The 19,858-nt window shown below is 33.2% G+C and overlaps 1 protein-coding gene across 3 annotated transcripts; it reads left to right on the forward strand.

The window, feature by feature from the left end:
• Positions 1-11,273: 11,273 nt before the first annotated feature.
• LOC129313528 (transcription factor GTE4) lies at positions 11,274-16,701 on the forward strand. Of its 3 annotated transcripts, XM_054956736.1 has the most exons (9): positions 11,274-11,414; positions 11,500-13,515; positions 13,624-13,663; positions 13,765-13,878; positions 13,984-14,056; positions 14,759-14,813; positions 14,894-14,934; positions 15,936-16,080; positions 16,299-16,701. In XM_054956736.1, exons 2-5 carry the CDS (start codon positions 11,737-11,739, stop codon positions 14,040-14,042), a joined length of 1,992 nt encoding a protein of 663 aa, XP_054812711.1. In that variant the 5' UTR covers positions 11,274-11,414; positions 11,500-11,736; the 3' UTR covers positions 14,043-14,056; positions 14,759-14,813; positions 14,894-14,934; positions 15,936-16,080; positions 16,299-16,701. The 3 variants fall into 3 exon arrangements, with proteins under 3 accessions (XP_054812711.1, XP_054812710.1, XP_054812709.1); XM_054956735.1 differs by having other exon boundaries at positions 14,759-14,934; XM_054956734.1 differs by lacking the exons at positions 14,759-14,813; positions 14,894-14,934.
• The last annotated feature ends 3,157 nt before the right edge of the window (positions 16,702-19,858 follow it).

Here is a 19,858-nt window from a genome sequence, read left to right on the forward strand (position 1 = left end):
GTGTCATCATTCGTACCAAAGTGAAATTTCAATGTATGTTAATTCCCTCATTCAATCATCTCACTCACATGGGCTCCCACCAAAGAAAGTTTTATTAACCTTTACTCATTTTCTTTACCAAAAAAACTTATAGTCTTTTTTTCCTTCACACCTGGACATATTATTATTAACTTTTAATTCCTCTCACTCTCGGTTATCACTGTGTCCTTTGAAAGTTTCAATTTAGATTCAGTTCATGTAAAAAAATTGGATTTTTTAGCTGCACGTACGCCTTATGCATCTTTTTTATGTGTATATGAAATATCGATCATCATCAGTGGTTATGGCACGGGTGGTAACAATTTGGGTTCCTTAAAACATAATTTTAATTTGATTATTGAAGGTGTGTATGGAAAGCATCACTGAGAAGTGATACCCTTTAAATAACCTTCAAATTTTTTATGGATCAGTTTTATGATTATCAGTTATGGAGATACACTAGAATGAAGCATATTGACCCTCCTAATGAGAAACCTCATCTCTTGTATTTTAACTTTAGAACTTGTTCCTTTATAATTATTTAATTTCTTGGGCGTGTATTTTACTTACAATATATGTATTGTTACTAATACATTATCATATATGCATAAATGAATTCGTGAAAAAAAAATTGGTTATTGTAACGAGGTTGAATCCACGCATGTGAAGTCTGTTCCTTTATGTTTTATGAATAATCGTCCCACCAACCATGAGAAAGATGGAGGGTAAAGTAGATCGAAGGGACCACTTTTCACAATCACAAGTTGGCTGGGCTGTGTGCTACACAATAGAAGCTGATAACGACTTTACCTGAAGACTAATTTCATCATTATTTGTTATTCTTTCATATATATAGGCGTCCCCCCTCCCCGAAAAAAAAAGAAAAAAGAAAGAAAAAAGCTCTCAGCACCTCATCGCAAGCATGGATCCTTAGCTAGTAAGCTTCCATGCTCAATATTGTTGAGTCTTTCTTAATGTTGTTGATAATGGCCCCACTTGATTTTGGTTCTTATCTTCCTTTTATGTGCACATCTTTAACAAATATTCCCTCCCCATTAACAAAATATATAGACATTTCACATTTCACTCCTAATCTAACTCTTCCTTGTGGAACAGACATGTCAACACTAGATTCGAATTCAAAATTGTTACAAACAAGAGTGATGGCATTGCTATTGAGACAACGTTAACTAGCCATTGACATGTTACTCACAAGAAATATGAATATACTTCATAACTGAAAGATATTTAATAAATTGCTTGTGTGAACGGGAATAAATGAATCTTCACTTTTTGGTGGCCGCCATGGAAACGGAAAAAACAAAGGGGAGCATCTGATGCATATATATCTACACAATGCAAAAGGACCAGGGTTGGCTTTTTGGTTCACTCTTTTGCCCCATTTATTAAAAAGCTACTTGCTCACTCAGCCTATCCAATGTTACAGAGCCTGCCCATTAGGCATTCAATGATTTTGGACCCACTCCCACCAAACCACGCACCCATTTTCCTCTCTTCTCAATCCAACACTCACCCCTCACTAGCCTCCCCTAAATTTGATGGAAATTAATGTGTAGCATTAAGCTAGAGAAAGTATGGGAACTGCAGGATTACCTCCACTGGCTGTGCACCTAACTCTAACTATTTGCATGCTTTAACTCAACTAAGATTATTTGAAATATTAAACATTATATTCTAATTTAGAAATCATTTTTAAAATTTTGTCCTTGTATTTATCAATGTGGTTCTTGTGTAGTAGGAGAAATAGCACGTGCTTCGCACTTTTCGTACTCTCTTTCTTATTCAATTTATTACATAGATGATGATAGATGGTGGGGTTAGGAGTAAAAGAGAAAAGATATGTTATTTTTCATGATAATAGAAAAATAACTTGATATTATTAGCATGCAAAAATATAATTGAAAGCGTCTTATATTTTAAATAAAAATAAATATAAAGCATGTTAATTTTTTAACCTATTTATGTTAAAATGTCAGTATAAGTTGTCTAATTGATTTAATGTATTAAAACACGCATCAAATAAAGTTATACTTTTTTATATATACACTGTATAAATTAATAACAATAATCAAATTTGAGCTGAAAGCAAGTAGCTTAAGGTGGCCTTTATTTTAATGATGACATGTGGATTGGCGGCTGAGATTTTTTAAAATACAATCAACTTATGACTTGTTTGGTAAAATGGAGTTATATTGGAAGAGTGGGGTAACAAAAATAGAATGTTTGATAAACTGGATTCCACTTTTTAACAAAATGGGTTTTATCAAAAATGGTGGAAGTGAGTCCATCCTTGGACCCAAGCCCTCACTTCTTTCCCCCATCCATTTCTATCCCCAACGTCCTTCCTTCTAAATTGAGAATATGAATTGAGTATGGATTAGCCCAAATAATCGATCATGAGAGTCAAGTTAGGTTAAAAAAAAAATTGATCCAAATAAAATGAGTTTTCTAATTCGGATAATGGAAGATGTAACTCGTAAGCCATATGGGTTAGGGTTGGCCCCATTTAACCATATTACTGTTAAAAAAAATAAAAAAATGGAGAAATTTTTGTAAATATAAACCATATCAGACATGATTTATTTAGCTGTATCAATTTATATATTTTACATAAATATTATAAAATAATATTTTAACATATTTAGAATGAATCATGAAAAAAATATCGAATTAAAACTTACTATTAAAGTATATTTTAACAAAATTATAAAAAATAATTAAAAAATATAAAAATGGGTTAATGAGTTGGCTTCATTTAACCTACCAACCTTTAAGAGTTGGGTTGAGTTCAAATTTTTTTAATCCATATAAAAACAGATTGAACCCAACCCAATACATATTTCTATCAACTTATATAAGTTGAATTGACCATATTCTCACCTCTACTTCCTTCCATCTCCATGTTTGAACCAGCTAGCTTCATCATCCATCATGTTCATTGAATGCGGCATGATGGAGGACCAAAACGGCGACAATGATAGCTATGGCAACTGTAATAGGATTGATGGCAACCAAATCTCACCATCGCGGTGATGACCACCAGCGACATCATGGCTGCACGTAGGTTTTCTCAAATCATATTCTAGTTTTTTTTTTTTTCTTTTGATCTATCCAATCTCTAGTCTTCTGCCTCCAGCTCCTCCTCCATGGTGGCTCCTCCATCTGCCTAGCCCGCTCCAACTCTTCCTCCATTCTCATGTCTAACAAAACCAGAATCCACAGGCATCGATATTTCAGATTTGAAGGGCGAATCGTGTTTGCATTTTTCCTAGTCAAAGGTTTAAGCCAGCTATTGTTCTGTGCCTCTTGATTCCTTATGACATACTTTCTTCAAAGAATAGAAAATGGATGCATAAGCGCGGGGAAAAGGCATTATTTCTTCCTAAATTGAATGCTCAAGAGAAAAGGCATAATTCTGGTTTTTCCCTAAATTTTATTCACGCTCTTCAATGATTACAAGTTATGGGTTTTTGGGGTTATTGTTTCGTGGGAGTTCACGGTTGTTTATAGTTTTTCAGTGATTTCTTTCTGATGAATGTGCAAAAAAGATTGTGAAAAAAGAGGATAAACACCGGAGTTTTTATGGCTATTTTAGTCCTTTTTAAAAGTGAATATATTTATCAAATAAAATTTTTATCTCAAATTTATCTACATACTTCCTTTATTAAAAAATATAAGATATTTTTAATATTTTGATATGTAATATTATCTTTTTTAAAAAAATATCCTTATTGATGAATGATTTTATATTTATTATAAGGATTTAATAAAAATAAACATAAAAAGATAAAATTAATTTAAAAATAAATAATTATTTTATTAAAAGATGATATTCGAACAAAAGGAATATTAAATATATTTTTTAAACTTTACTTTTATTTTTACTTTGAGTTCATAAAAACTATTTTCTTATAGGGCATTAATTTCATTATGCATCTATTAATTGGTGAGTAATAAATGAAATGATTTGATTGAGGAAATTGGGAGAAATTTGTGAATATGTATACTACTTTTAAAAATAATTTTTATTTAAAATATTAAAATATTTTATAACAATTAAATTTTTTTAATTCTACTCATTCTTAATTAATATAAAGATATTTAACATAATTTTTTATTATTTAAAAATAAAAATACATTTTATTTTTTACGATATAAAAAATAATTTTTTTATATAGTTAAAACAGTTTTAAAATATTATACAATAAAAATATAATAAGGTATATATCAAGCAGCAGTCCTCTAGCACATCTGCCCAGTAGGACCCACTCCCTGTGAGTTGTAACAAGACAAATCCTCGAATTGAATGCTCAAGGGCCTATGTCTGTACTTATAACTAGGTATAGGGTTTATTAGTGCCAGCGTAATCCAATCATGCACATTCATGAATATTGCTTTTGTACCAGCGCATTAATTTTCTTTTACTCAAACTAACCCTTGAATGTGATTTTTTATTTTTATTTTGGACGAGTTGAGAGCCTTCTCTCGCATTTATCTTTATGTAAATAATTATCTATTTTTTTATTTTTTATTCTATTGTTTGATATTTAAAAAAGTTAGAGGCATTATCACTCCTATTCAAATTAATACGAACTTCGTGTGATGATTATTTATACATATTTAGATATAAATTTTATATTTAAAATATATATTTTAAATTTGACATTTAAAATACATGTATTTAAATTTTTTTATTTAGATAGTGAAAAAAATTTTAATAAAAAAGAGAGATAAGTTGATATTTAAAATAAAAATAAAAAATTATAAGTGACATGTTAACTTCTATCTTTTAATTGATAAGAAACAAGAAGAAGAGAAATAAAAAAAACATAGAGACATCAATAATAAAAATATAAAAAATTTGGATTAATGAGTTTATATGAGTGTATTTAGATAATAAAAAATTTGAATTGGATCCAATCTCTTTTTCTGATATACAAAAATTTAAATTCTAAATCTAAATTATTTATTTCTTATTATATTTCTTCTAATTTTAAATTTCTTTTATACCATGATCAGTTAAAATTTTACTCACTTCAAATATTTCATCCTCATATTTTTATCATTGATGTCTTTATATCTTCTTATCTCTATTTTTTTGTTTCTCATCAATAAAAAAAAAGTTAACATATCACTTTAAATTTTTTTTCATTTCATCTTAACTATCAACTTATCTCTCTCTTTCATTTGAAACTTTGTAATTACTCAAAATAAAGAGTTTTAAACACATTAATTTTAAATATCAAAATTTAAAATGTAATATTTTAAATATAAATTTTATATCCAAATTTGCATAGACAGCAATCACACACAATGGGAGTTCGCATTAGTTTAAAGAAGAGGTGATAATACTTCTAAAATTTTTAAAATACCAAGCAATAGAATAAAAAAAATAACTTTAAGTCTTTACACTTTACTATAATTTTATTATAGGTCTCTGAATTTTTTTTCATTATTGTATATCCCTACACTTTTTTTTTTAATATTTTAGATCCCTTTACCTAGAACTCCAAAAAATAAAAGTGTAAGAACTTAAAACACTGAAAAAAATTACAGAAATTTATAATAAAATTTGAGCAAAATGTAATAACTCAAATTTATTTTTTTCCAATAAAAAAAAGAAAAAAGGGTAATTATTTACACGAAGGAGAAAGGAGGGAAAAAACTACCAGCTTGTTACATCAAATTTTTTAAAAAATAAAGTATAGAACTCAGCTTAATTAAGCTGAGTTCTATACTTTTTTTTTTTGAAAAAAATTAGAACTTAGTTCACATCAAACCAATATCCAAACTTATAATATATGGGCAAATATTTTTGAAAATATAACGCATGGGTAAATATATATATATATGTGTGTGTGTGTGATAGTATTGCAGTCAAATTGCCTATTGTTTATCTCTCTTCTGATAAGAAGAGAAGAAGAGACGAATACTTACTTGTACGGGATCAATGGGGGATCTGGAACACGAGAGACGAGAACCATTAAATGATAATATTGTTTAACGCACATTTTAGCAGCTGAAAAAAGAATTAATCTTGGTTGGAATTGGACACCCTTCTGTGGGCGACATCTTGTGTGCGACTTTAAAAGAGTTGATTTGATAATAATGAACTGAGTAAATAAATTCTCCAACCGCACGAGTATTGCGATTGCAATTTCAATGGCATATGGCGTACCAATGAAAACGAAACAATTTTAATTTTTTAAAAAAGTTATTTTAAGTTGGGCTAGGTCTATCATATTTAGCATAATGTCACAATTCATCACTTTTTATGAATTAAGGAGATCCGGAACATTCCAGAGCTCTCCAAAAGTCTCATGAATAACCTTAAGAGTGTTAGAGAGTGCAATAACATTCTAAAAAAAATTTACACAATTCTAACTTTAATATTTTAATATTTGCCTTTAGATATTTTATATAAATATCTGGACATTTGTTGTAAATATTTAAAAGAGGATTCTAGAAAATGAATTATAACATATAATTGATTTAATTTCCACTGTCCATTGAAAAGGTGGAAACTTTTTTAGATCTAAGGAGAGGTCTATAAATACCTCACCTCTCCTCATTTGTAACTAACCTTAAATTTTTAAAATAATATTACTCTCACATTCCCCAAGCTCTCACAAGTATCCTTTGCTCTCAAATTTTTATTCTTCTCAATTTAGCTAAGCATCCTCCTTTCCTACGAGTTAGGCTTACTTAATAACTTTTAGTAAAAATTATTTAAGTGACGCATGGGTTGAAAGACTAGTCCCGTGATAATAAGGTATATTTATTCATTTTTTTATATAATAATTTGAGTTAAATTCGACTATTATCATGCTCATTTAGAGACAACTTTTCTAAATCAGTTTTCCAGATTTTATAAACTCAAACTCAATACTTCATACTTAAACGATAATAATTCATTCCATTATGATCAACATTTGTTAGTAAATACTTTTATTTAATTTGATCTACTGATAATTTATGAGAAAGAATTGCTCTATTGACGATTTATAAAAATTGCGCGTGTATAACTCACATTTCTCACACCCCTTTTTTAATCTTTAATACCCTTTTATTTCAATTTTTTAGAGTAAAATATTTTAAACTCTCCTATTTTATCTTAGTTACATATATCCCTTTTTATTTTTGAAATATATATAAACCTTTCATAGTATAAATATCTACAAAACACAAACATCTTATTTATTTTTATTTTTTTTTCATCCAACAAACCACCAGTTAACTATCAAATCATATTCTCTCTATTAAAAAATATAAAATATTTTTAATTAAATTTTACTTTTAATAAAGTAGTTATTTATTTTCGAATTAATCTTATCTTTCCATATTTATTATTATACACACCCTAAAATAAATAAAAAGTAATTTATTTAAAAGGGACATTTTTGAAAAAAAAATAATGATTACACCTCAAAAGATTAAAAATATCTTATATTTTTTTTAACATCTAACCTTTTAAAAAATAGCTTATATTTTTTAACGGAAAAATATATATTAAATTAATACCAAAATACCCCTCTTTAAGCATAAATATGGTCTAAAAATCATTCAAACTACCCAAAAAATTGATCCATATATTTTTTACTTTTTATTTACATTTAAAATTTTTTGATTATGTAAATGTATTTATTTAATATTTTTTAAAAATTAAATATAAAATTGGGTAAAAAATATTTTTAAAAAATTTATAAAATAAGAGATTGATATGAATTAATTAATATAATTTATTTTTATTTTTATTTGAAGTTGATTAATTATAACCCATATTTTTACATTTTTTTATCTTGATTTTCATAGTTTTATTTAAATTAAGAGAGGGTAAACAATTAGGTCATGAGAGCAAATTAATAATTTTAAATTTCTAGCATTATTACAAATAAAAAATAAGTGTTTTAGAATTTTAACAAGATATTTCTAATGGTGTGGAAGACTGAACTAAAGTATAAGTTTTAAAATTAGATGGAAGGTCCTTATAATTTTGCAAAACGAAAGGAAGATTACTGTATTTTACTCTCTCTCTCTCTCTTTTTTAATAATAGTGGAAAACAGAATATAGAATGCAAAATGGCTAAATGAATGGAATTGAATAAAATTTAAAGTGATCTTAATTCCCCATTAAATTATAGTTTCATCATAGCTAACAGTTATTTGTATATGAGTAATTATTTTTTTGCCAATTTAAGCCTTTGACTGTATTCCCTTCAAATTGGGCACAATAGGAGTAGTGATATTTAACTACTTACATCTTGAATCCTTATCATTAATATATTAATATAAGAAAAAAATCATAACAAGCCATGCTTTTCAAAAAGTTATAACTAATACGACTTCCTCCCTAGTTCACAATATAAGTCTAGTTATGTCGTTTAACTATTACACACAATCTAAAAATAGTAGTTGAACGGAGATTATACTGTTGAAGTTGTAAAAAATGGGTTTTACTTTCAAAATCTACTCTTATCAAAGTTTAAGATTGCATTCACAAAAAAGAATCAATCACTTGTACTATTTAATTGTGCTTGAGGGTGAAATGAAAAAACAAAAAAATTGCTCTAGGTATTATACTGGACTTGCATTTTGAACCATATAAAGCAGGGGGAAGTATGATTCTATTTTATGAATTGGAGGAGCATATTAAATTGTATGCCGTGTGCTAGAAAATATGTATACTTTATTGTATATATATTTTTTAAAAAAATTTCACTAGACTTAATTTTAATCAAAAATCTTAAAATTTAAAAATTTCACTATATATGCTAGAGATAAGGTTATCAATGGGTGATTTGTAAATACATTTCTAAGCATTCTTTGAATTTTAAGACATATCCTGACTATAATAAATTTTGAAGACCTAAATCAACCAACCTTTTGTTTTCTTCGGGAAAAACATCATTGTTTGGATGTTTGGATACAAAAAACCACATAAAAAAATCATGCAAAAAAGGCAACATTAGGACATTCTAAAGAGTAAAAAGTCTTTACATGTTGGGGGCAGACTGTAGATATTCTGATATTTATATCTCGATAGTAAGTTTGATGGATAAACAAATCCTCTCTTTTATTAATTTTGTTGAAAAAATGGTCGAAGATTATGAGCGCTTTTGATAGGTCATGATGCACATTGGATATGGTAATGTTGTTTGGCTACAAATTGCCTCGACAATAGGAGCAATGGTAAATAAATATACACACAAATTAGAAGGTTATACAAATGCAACTGTGATTATCTTTTAATTTTTGTTATCCAGTGGCATTTTTTTATGGAAAGTAATCTTATCCGAGGCACTGTTAGGTATTAAATATGTGCACTTCTTTTAATAGAAATTTATTAAATTGTAAAGGATTAGTCTCTTTTTGTAAACCTAACTTCTGTTCATTTCTTTTAATGGTATTTGGTTTATAAGAAATAGAAGCTTTAAGAGTAGGAGAAATGCGTGGCTAATCCAATCATGACCCCCAAACACATATAGCAATACATCATTACTATTTACTAGGTGGGTTGGAGCCAAGCATCGAAAGGTAATCTCAGTCAAATTTGACACTTTAATTAAAGTATTGAAAATTCTTTAAATAGATGTAACTATTATTAATAAGTGAATTATTTATTGGGAGAATTATGTTAAAATTTCACCAAAAAAATTTAACTGCCGCGAAATTTATTAACAACTAAATTAATGAAAAATAATAATAAATTATATAATTGATGGCTTTAGTTCAATTATTAATAAATTTTATAGTAATTAAATTTTTTTTATGAGACTTGTATGTCATTTATTTATTTATTTAAACCAAACACACTTTGCAATAATCCTAATAAAAAAAAACACTTTTGTGGCCTTACTAAAAGTGCTAGTGTTCTCTTTTCGGGCATTTCTTTTTCGCCCACATAGCCTGCGGATAACCCATTATCTGTTGATTTGTTCAATTCCTGAGAGGGATCTTGGGAGCCAGATGGTCAATGTACTGAAAACAGTTAACACTAGTTTAAGAATTAATAATTAAGATTGTGATCAAATTGTAATTAATTGATATTTGTTTAACGTTAATTCGAATTTCCATAGCAACTTCTTTTTTTATACACACCCATACAGGTTGATCCCACTTTACAGGACTGTACTTCGGAGCAGTGCCAATAGATTGGCAGAGAGACTTGTAGGATTTATAGTCCCATTCTTGTCAAACCCAGAAGAAAGAACAATGACAATCCTATTCTTGGGATGTTGCGATGACGCTTTTATTTGTCCCTTTTGTTTCGTTTCCATTCAGTAGGTAGAAAATGTAAATCACAGATCCACCGACAAGATATAACCTTCCCGGAAATGTACCCAGAAGTCAAACCCCTTTAGTAAAACAACATTTTCGTTTCTACTTTTTTGGTAAAGATTTTGATCCATTTTTTATTAGAAATTAAATCTTCTCAACTTTAAATTTTACAAAGTCTCCTTAAAGTAGAAAAATATAATATAAAAATTGATAAAAATTATAAATTGGATGATTTGAATATTAATTTAATCATTTAACTTGCTCCTTTTGTTTTAATACACACAGTGAGCAAGATCGCGGCATAGTTTTATGAATGGACAATTCATTCAATTGGTTAGGAGAATTGAATTATTTTCTCTTACTGAAGTCTTAATTTCAAATACTAAATATGTAAATACTAAAAGCATTTCCAAAATAGTCATCATTAATAATAATGATACCACGTAACAAGGTTTGAAACTAATTTAGGTCAAAAGCGATAACACTTCGAAATTTCTCCAGACATGCAATAAAAAAAAAAATCCGGAGACAGTTTTAGGTGCATTGTTACATATTTTCGAAATAAAAAAACTTTGGGCCTTTGTGCACGGGTTGGGACCTAACCCTCGGCCCAAAAGAGGAAAAGAAAACACCAATGATCTCCAAGCGCTACGCCGGCGCGTGCTAACACCACCAAACTCCTGTTCCCCACCGAACGGGCAGGTATTCCCTACGCGCAATGCCTCCGACTACGAGAGCACTTCAAATTTTCGCAAACGAAAATCCCCGCCATTAAAGCTTGACCTCCTTTAATTCGTCGGTCATTTACACGTTCCAGACTTTCGTCCTTCCCATTGGTGCGTGCAGTGCACATGCCATATAATCGAGTAAGCCCCAACCCTTTCATTCGGGTCACTGGGATACTTCCCGGGCACGACTCGGGGGCGCAACCCAAACGCTTCGTCTGGTCCATTGTTCCGCACGAACCCACCGTTGCCGTACACCTGGTGTTTGATAAAACAATCTCCGTTTAGAGAGAGAGAGAGAGGAAGACGAAGAGTTCTGGAGAGAGAGAGTGTGTAGCGAAGGAGAGGGTGCAAGATCTGATTGAAACCAAGGTAACAAGCTCGAAACCCTACTGTCTATTTTGAAGCCCTAAAGCTTCCTCTTTTTTACCTTATTTCTTCCTCGCTTCCCGCGTAGGTTGGCTGTCTTCGTCCGCGGAGGTGCAATTTGGTGTATTCGGATTTTCTCGGCGAATTGGGGTCTGCATGAGCCCTAGAAATTCGAGTGTTGCTGGGTGAAGGTCTAGAAATTTAGGTTTTGTGGCTTTTCTCAGCTTTTTGGGGTCCATAAAACCCTAGTTTTGGTTACTTGGTTGGGATTTGGAATAAGTGTTGGTAGGGCAAGTGTGCAGAGAAGAATTAGGGTTTTGGATGTATGGCGTCGGGGCCTATAGTGGGAGGAGATGATGGAGCTAAAGAGAAGCAGAGATATGTGGAGAGCAAGGTGTACACGAGGAAAGCATATAAAGGACCCAAGAGCAAAGGTAATGCCTTGCCCGCCGTTGCTCCCAACACTGCTCCAACAACGACAACTGCTAACAAAGATGACAACAACAACGGCATGGTCAAGAATGATAACGTTGTAGAGACCGAGAAGAATGAGAACAACGAGTCGGCTCAGCAACCGTCGCAGACTGTATTGCCCGGGAACGGAAATTCGGCTCTGCCACAGCTAAATTCAAGACCCGACGTGGTTTCAGATGACTCGTCCACCTTAAACCGTCAGCAGAATGAACCTTCAAGCCTCAACTATCAGCAGGATGAGCATTCGAGCCCCCATCATCAGCTGGACGAGCCTTCGAGTTCTAATCGACAGGAGGAGGCTACTCCCAGTATTGGGGAGTTGCCGTCAGGAAATGGTGTTGTAAAGGCAGGATTGGATAATCGAATCAGGATAAACTTGTCCTCAAGATCAAAGCAAGAGATATTGGAGCTCAAGAGGAAGCTTGAAAATGAGCTTGATACGGTGAGAAGTTTGGTCAGAAAAATTGACGTGAAACTGGGACAGATTGGTGATTATGGAAAGTCAAACCCGGTGGTGAGTGATAGGATTGATAATGGCACTGTGGCAAGGCGTGTTCAGTCTGAGGTGGCATCTGTTGTCCCACGAGAACCTATCAGGCCTTTGCACCAGTTAAGTTTGTCGGTGCTAGATAATAGCCATGGAACCAGTGAAACTGTTGAGAAGGAGAAGAGAACGCCGAAGGCAAACCAGTTATATAGAAATTCGGAGTTCTTGCTTGGGAAGGATAAATTCCCTCCTGCAGAGAGTAATAAGAAGTCAAAACTGAACGGAAAGAAGCAGGGTGGGGGAGAACTGGGACATGGTTTTGGAATGGGATCAAAATTTTTCAAAAGCTGTAGTTCATTGCTTGAGAAATTGATGAAGCACAAGCATGGTTGGGTGTTTAATGCTCCTGTTGACGTTGAGGGGCTTGGATTGCATGATTATTTTAGCATAATCTCACATCCAATGGACCTGGGTACTGTGAAAACTAGGCTTAACAAGAATTGGTACAAATCACCCAAGGAATTTGCAGAGGATGTGAGACTTACATTTCACAATGCTATGAAATATAACCCACCTGGACAAGATGTTCATGTAATGGCAGACCTGCTATCTAAGATATTTGAGGACAGATGGGCTATAATAGAATCAGATTACAATCGTGAGATAAGATATGCATTGGACTGTAGGACACCTCTACCTGCGCCCTCACCATTGTCTAGAAAGGCCATTGCATTCCCCTCTCTTGATATGAGAAGGATTTTGGATAGATCAGAATCAGTGATACAAACTCCAAAGTCAGCGCGTGTTACTCCATCAAGTAGACCTCCTGCTCCAAAGAAGCCGAAGGCAAAGGATCCTTGTAAAAGAGACATGACCTATGAGGAAAAGCAAAAACTTAGTACAAACCTCCAGAGTTTACCTCCGGAGAAGTTAGATACCATTGTACAGATCATTAAAAAAAGAAATTCAGCTCTTTCTCAACATGATGATGAGATTGAAGTGGACATTGATAGTGTCGATGCTGAGACTCTTTGGGAACTTGATAGATTTGTGACCAATTACAAGAAAAGCCTGAGCAAGAACAAGAGGAAGGCTGAACTTTCTATTCAAAGGGCAGAATCTGCAAAAAATGCCCCACAAAAGGTACAGCTTGAGTTCTAGCTTCTAGTTGTCACTATCTTTAAGAACTGGTTGTTTATGATTTCTGAATTTCAATTATTCATTCATTTATTTATTTATTTTTGAGCCCAGGCATCTGATATGGTCGAGGTTCCAAAACAAAATTTAGCAGGTAATCTATGTTTATAATTAAGCTAATCTTGCAGTGTTTAAACTATTGTTTAATTCTACTACTTTATAATTAATTAATTGAAACATGTTTTTTGTGAGCAGATGAAAGGAATGTACCCACATCATTGCATGCGCCAGGGGATAAACCAGTGGACAATGGTAGTAGGTCAAGTAGTTCTAGCAGCTCAAGCAGTGATTCCGGGTCCTCCTCAACTGGTACTTTAATTTGTAATCTAACTAACATATTTCTAACTTTTTAGTTATGTATACACTCATTTATGTCTGTTCATGTGTCTTTCTCACTGGTATGTCTTTTTGCAGATTCTGATACTGAAAGCTCCTCAGCATCCGGATCTGATGCAGGATCACAAGGAACCTGATTATATTCTGTCAGGTACAATCACGGCCATTGAATTTGCTGCTCTGGAAATGCTCTGTTTTTTTTTTATAGACTATATATTATGCTATTTTCCTTCATTTTTGCCTTTAAACCACAGCGAGGAGTATGAGTGTCTATGGTTTCGAAGCCAAATTTCTCAAGCATGGTGATGTGCATGCAATTTAGTAGTGGCTGTTTGATCATGAGTTGTGATTTATTTCATTCCTGGTGCTCTTGTCTTGTGAATTGATATTTATATCTACAAGTCATTGGTTCAGGTTGTAAATGAATTAGGCTTAACTTTGACTTCTTTGTATTTTATCCAAAGTTTTTTCCTCATCATTTCTTCACATTATTATTTTTACTTTGATTTAGATTTGCAATTGCAATGTGAATTTTGGAAATAGCATAGTGAGTAGAAGAAAATGAGGTTCAGGTTTAATGCAGTTCACCCTTTGAGAGACAAGTGACAGGAATTTTCCCCCTTGAAAAGTGGGAACGTTAGATCATATTGTGCAATCCCTATGTAATTTGGTTTTGGCTTTCAATATTGATTGGTTTATACATGTCATCCTGCACTGGACCCTTTGTGCTTATTTAGCTAGTTTTATTTTCTCTGTTATTTTGTGTTGTGCATGAAATTTTATTGCAGTCCTCCATGATCTTAAATCTGGTAACGCCTTCATTTTTTTCTTTGTTTTCCTCCTCTGACGGCAGGTCCTCCGATGCCTCCTCAACTGTGACATTGGCTTCCTTGACTTCACTTTCAGCTGTCTTTGCCTTCCCCTTTCTCATCTGTTACTGCATTTACCTCTTCCTTTCTTGCCTCTGATTCCTGCTCTATTTCAACAGGCTTCCTCTCGTCTTCTTTCTCACCTGCCAACTGAGCTAAGGTGGCTCTTTTCTGCAACGTCAATTCTTTCATAATCCTGACACCTCTTTCAGGCTCGCCGAACATAGCCTTCAATTCCCTCATGTTCCGTTTGAAACTTTTTGCACATTCTTCCATTTTTTGCCCCTGATCAGAACTGGTCTGATACCAAATGATAAGGACCCACTACTGTAACAAGCTGACATTAAGACTAAAACCAGAAATAGACAATAGGGAGTGGGAATAACGTGAGATTGATGATACTATTGCTGAATAACTGAATTGGTTACAAGGGAAATAATGATCCAAGCCAATCCCATATCCCTCATACACACTGTTACAGAGGTTACAAACACATAACAGTGACAGAAATACAAGAACAGAACAAAATATGCTTGCGTGTACAAGGCAATGCTTCTGGCTTTCAAGAGGTCAGATCTCTCTTAATCCTCACTATGCTTCCAAAAGACTAAATTCCCCTCTTTCTGGCGGAATTGGAGGATTTGAAGACCAAAAAGCTGCAACACTGCCTACACTCTAGCTGCACCTCAAACCAACTCACACCCCACTTATTTTCCCTGATGGCCAGGAACCTTGGGATAACTCTCTTATCTGCTGGAGTTGCTCTTTCCTTCACCATTTCCCTTCCCATAGGTTCAGCTATAGGTCCTTGGAAATGATTTGTAAATCTTCTCTGAATCTTCTGCTCTATCTTCCTCCTCTCCCGTCCCAAAAAAAACATGCTGCTTTTTGTTAAGCCTTAACTCATTTAAAATATACTTTTATAATGGATCTAATTCCTTGCAGGTTGAATTTCCTCATTACCATGTTTTTAAAGCAAGTCCCAGAATAATTATACTTTTGGAAGAATATTGTCCTATGTAATATTTGCCTGGAATATTCCATAAACTTTACGCAATTGCAAATGTCAAATTGATTGACTGACTATCTGAAGATTATGAGATGAAATTATGAACTGCACTAACCCAAATTCTAACCTTTTATTTTCATTTCATGTGGCAGTTTTCTGGTATTTAGAGTTAGCTAATGATGAGATGGTTGCCTAATTTGATGATCTGAAGCCGAAGCTTCCAATATTATGGCTCTAAATTTTACAGCTGATGTATAGAGGAAGCATTCTCATGCCAACAGTGATCCTACCAACGCAGTATGGGATCTATTTTCTTGCTATTTGTTGGAACTCATGCATCTTGCTACTTGTGGCCTTATTTTATTTGTCTTGACGCAAACTTTGTATAATATGTAGTTGAATGTTGTCATAGTTAGTTAGACATAGGATAATTCTACCTAGCATGTGTGCATTGCTAACTGCTGCTACTCACTAAGTTCTGCTAGTGACTTGTTTTTTTGGTTTTCTGGTGGCAGATTCAGGATTCTTGGTGTTATGCAAAGAAATTCTGTAATTCCAAGTTCTTGGAGTAATTATTGGTTCACATGAAATCTCATTCCATTTGGTAGCCTGAGTTTGGCATTGGGTTGGTTAGAGTCGCATTAGAGAGATATTGCTTTGTTTTTACAATCAAGGGAGGTCGCTTTAATTCTCTGGTCTGTGCAAAAAGTTTTGGAAGATTTGATCTTGAGCAATCAGCAATGAGTGAGGAGAAGTAATAATCTTTCATGGCTATCGGGTGGCTGAGACGATGACAGTTGTACAGTTGATGTTTTGTTCAAACATAGCATAGTTCGTAGGCCCCGTAATGATGAACTTTGATCCATGAACTCTTTCCATTGGAGTGGTAAATTCTGGAGGCGAAGAGCTTGTGACGTTTGGGTGGTTTTTCTGCAACCCCCCCCCCCCCTTTTTTTCTTTCCTTGTCACCGCCCAAACCAAGAAATTGAAAACTCACCAAGTTTGCTTCTATCGTCTGCCATCCTTGGACAATTGTTGCATCCCAGAAGTACCCAAGCGTTGAGGCTTCCGTTTCTCATTAAATTTCACAGTACAAATTACAAAAGTCTGTCGCGCAAAGCTTTGAGTCAAGATTAAATTTAACCAGACTCGAAAAAAAAAAAAAACTAACGGAACAGAACTTAAACAATGACTTGGCCATGAAATAGGCATCCTTTGGACGTTGGCAATTCATCCGAATATGTATTCATTAATTTTCTAGCAGTTCATTTACATCATCTTAGATCTCAGCCGTCTATCTGGTCTCTGAATCTGATAACTGAACCTGCCGCTAAATAAGCATCTTGGGGCTAACAGTCAACAGTTTCGAATGTACCCTAATCATCACAAATTCATACCAGATGATAGAAGCATCTAAGCACAAGCATGTGGACGAGTTATACTTCTCGACAAAGTTAACCGGCCGCTTGAAAATCACCATAAGTCATCATCTAGTCCTATGTAATTGATCCTCTCGAGAACTCTGGCAATCCTCGTCTTCGCCGGCTGTTCTAGTGGTCTTTTCTATACAAGTATCCTCAAGACTCAAACTTGTTGCTGAGTTCGTTGGAGACTTGGGCATGGTTGAAACAGGTGAAAGTCGCGATGGAGGAGGTGGAGATAACTTAATCTTGTGTAAAGATACTTTTGCATCGCCCTTTTTTTCAGGGCAGATATTCAAGCCCCGCTCAAAAAATAAAAAAATCTGGACTTCACACTTCTCTCAAAGGGCGATATACATGTGAAGGTAAAGTAGTAAATTTGATCACATATTATTTTTTTAGAAGCATTTGGTAGCTTAAACTATCAAGTAATGTGAAATAAATCCTCAACATTAAAAAATAAAGCATCCAGTAGATTATCATTAACTTCACCTGACGGATATTATATGGGGCTCATAAATGACATGTGGCGGTGCAAATTTAACCTAAAACTATTTTTTGAGAAATGTTAGGTGGCTTTTACTATAAAAAATGGATTACCCAACACATTTTCATCAATTTTGATCAAACACCATTTATTTTCAGATTTATAAGACTCATAATACATCAATCTCTCAAATCTTCTTGCCTTCATTCCAATCTCAGCTCGAGAAGAAAAAGGTTCAAAGAAGTGTTATTTGAAAATATTTACAAAGGCAATCCAACAAAATAGAAGAAATAATTCATGACTAATTTAAGCTAGAATCAAGCATCTCTTACATGTAATAAAATCAAGCTTCTACTTTATTGGCATTGTTCCTGTGAAAGTCTTCAGATGAGAACTCTTTAAATCTCTTCTTCTCAAGTTGAGATTAAAAAGGAAGTCAAGAAGATTAGAGAGATTGACATGTTATGAATCTCATAAGTATAAAAATAAACGGTGTTTGATCAAAATTAATGAAAAATTGTTGGATGATCTGTTTTCTATAGTAGAGGCTATTCAATGTTTCTAAAAAAATAGTTCGTGGTTAAATTTGCACTGTCACTTGTCATTTGTGGGCCCACATAACATCTATTAAGTGAAGTTAATGGTGGGCTATTGGATACTTCATTTTTTAAAATTAAGGATTTATTTTACATTACCTGATTGTTTAGGCCATCAGATACTCTTAGAAAAATAGTATGTTGCTTTACTCTACATATAATCATATCAAACTAAAGAAAGAGTGATCACGTTCAAATGCGTATAGGAATGAATACAAATCCAGATTTCCCCACACTGTTCTTAATTTGTAGCACAAGAGTCTCTCTATCTTTTGAACTGTATTGACTGAGGAGCTCTGCTTGTACTGCTGTCCATCTCTCTTGCAGTTTTCTTTTTGTTCAGATATCTTCGATAAAATTGAGGAGAAGACATGCTTTCCTTTTCATTAACTTGAAGAACAAATAATTTTTGAAAAACAAGAAAAAATGGCAAATAAAAATAACATGGTGCTGAAAAGGATACTTCATATGATCATGCAAGGCAGCTTGGAAGCCATGTGCTTCTGTTCGTTCTCGGAATCCTATGCCAATGAGAGCATGCCGAAGACGACCACCTGCATGATCTCCACTTAATAAGACAAAAACTTCATATGTGAAGGAAAGCTATGATTGGGTTAGAAGGATAGAGAAGACGTTAAAAATACACCAACTTGATTCGGAAAGAGTTCTTGTTGCTCGTGAACACAACAAAGTATAATTCAGCAAGAACGGTTACAATTAGAATGGCTAAAGATGGGCTGTCCAGAAATGCTGCGCCAGTGAGGTTGAGATTAAGTTATTAGGAGGTTTAAAAATAAACTTATGTTGTTAAGGTGATAGAAGAAACTTGAAGCCACTGACGAGAAGGATACCCTGCTTTTCATTGATGAAGCGAATTAGTTGATCATTCTAATAATATTGGGCTTCATTTTCCTTCATTCATGTCTTTTGCACGATTTCTTTGTGGAAACTTGCCACCAGAATCAGAATCATTGCAATAAGTCATGCTTCTTTGGTTCCAGTTTTCAATAGAATTAATTTATATGCAAGGGAGTTGAGACTATATGAGCAAGGGCTTAAATTAGTGTCTTTATAATGATAAGTGATGGTTTCTGTACACCACGCAAGGGAAGAGATGGGAAGGTTCGTCTCGTTTTCTTTCTCAGCGAAGAGTAACTAACACGCACGTAACAGCATTGAACCGGTTCCGTGCTAGAGCGATAAGAGCTGAAGGATTGAAACACCATCAGGATCCAACGGTTCTAAATTGAAACCCCGCATGGGATCGGAATAGGAGTACTGTTTCCATAATCAAAGCTAATTTTAGTCAATTTTTTATTTTAACTTTGAAAATGCCGGGAACAATGGAAATATCCTCGAGAAAAATTCCATTTTTTTGTGTTTGGAAGTGAGAATGACACATCCGAACAAAGATGACTAGAGTAAGCCCAGCTTCCCAGCCATAATATTCGTCAAGACTTCTCTCAGTGTCAGATTTGAACACCTGACAAGTGAGAGGTCGAACTTTTGACAGCTTCTATGAGTGTGTGATTGATTTTTAATTTGTTAAAAATTTATTTATTAAAAATTAA

The sequence above is a fragment of the Prosopis cineraria genome, unplaced genomic scaffold (assembly GCF_029017545.1).
Source record: "Prosopis cineraria cultivar Desert tree isolate PC_DT_omini unplaced genomic scaffold, ASM2901754v1 PC6, whole genome shotgun sequence".
NCBI classification, from domain to species: Eukaryota; Viridiplantae; Streptophyta; class Magnoliopsida; order Fabales; family Fabaceae; genus Prosopis; species Prosopis cineraria.

Excerpts from the sequence above, each read along its gene's own strand:
- LOC129313528 (XM_054956735.1), top strand. The coding sequence starts at position 11,737 with ATGGCGTCGGGGCCTATAGTGGGAGGAGATGATGGAGCTAAAGAGAAG. Across the intron at positions 13,516-13,623 it reads CAAAAAATGCCCCACAAAAG|GCATCTGATATGGTCGAGGT; the intron begins GTACAGCTTGAG and ends TTTTGAGCCCAG. Across the intron at positions 13,664-13,764 it reads TCCAAAACAAAATTTAGCAG|ATGAAAGGAATGTACCCACA; the intron begins GTAATCTATGTT and ends TTTTGTGAGCAG.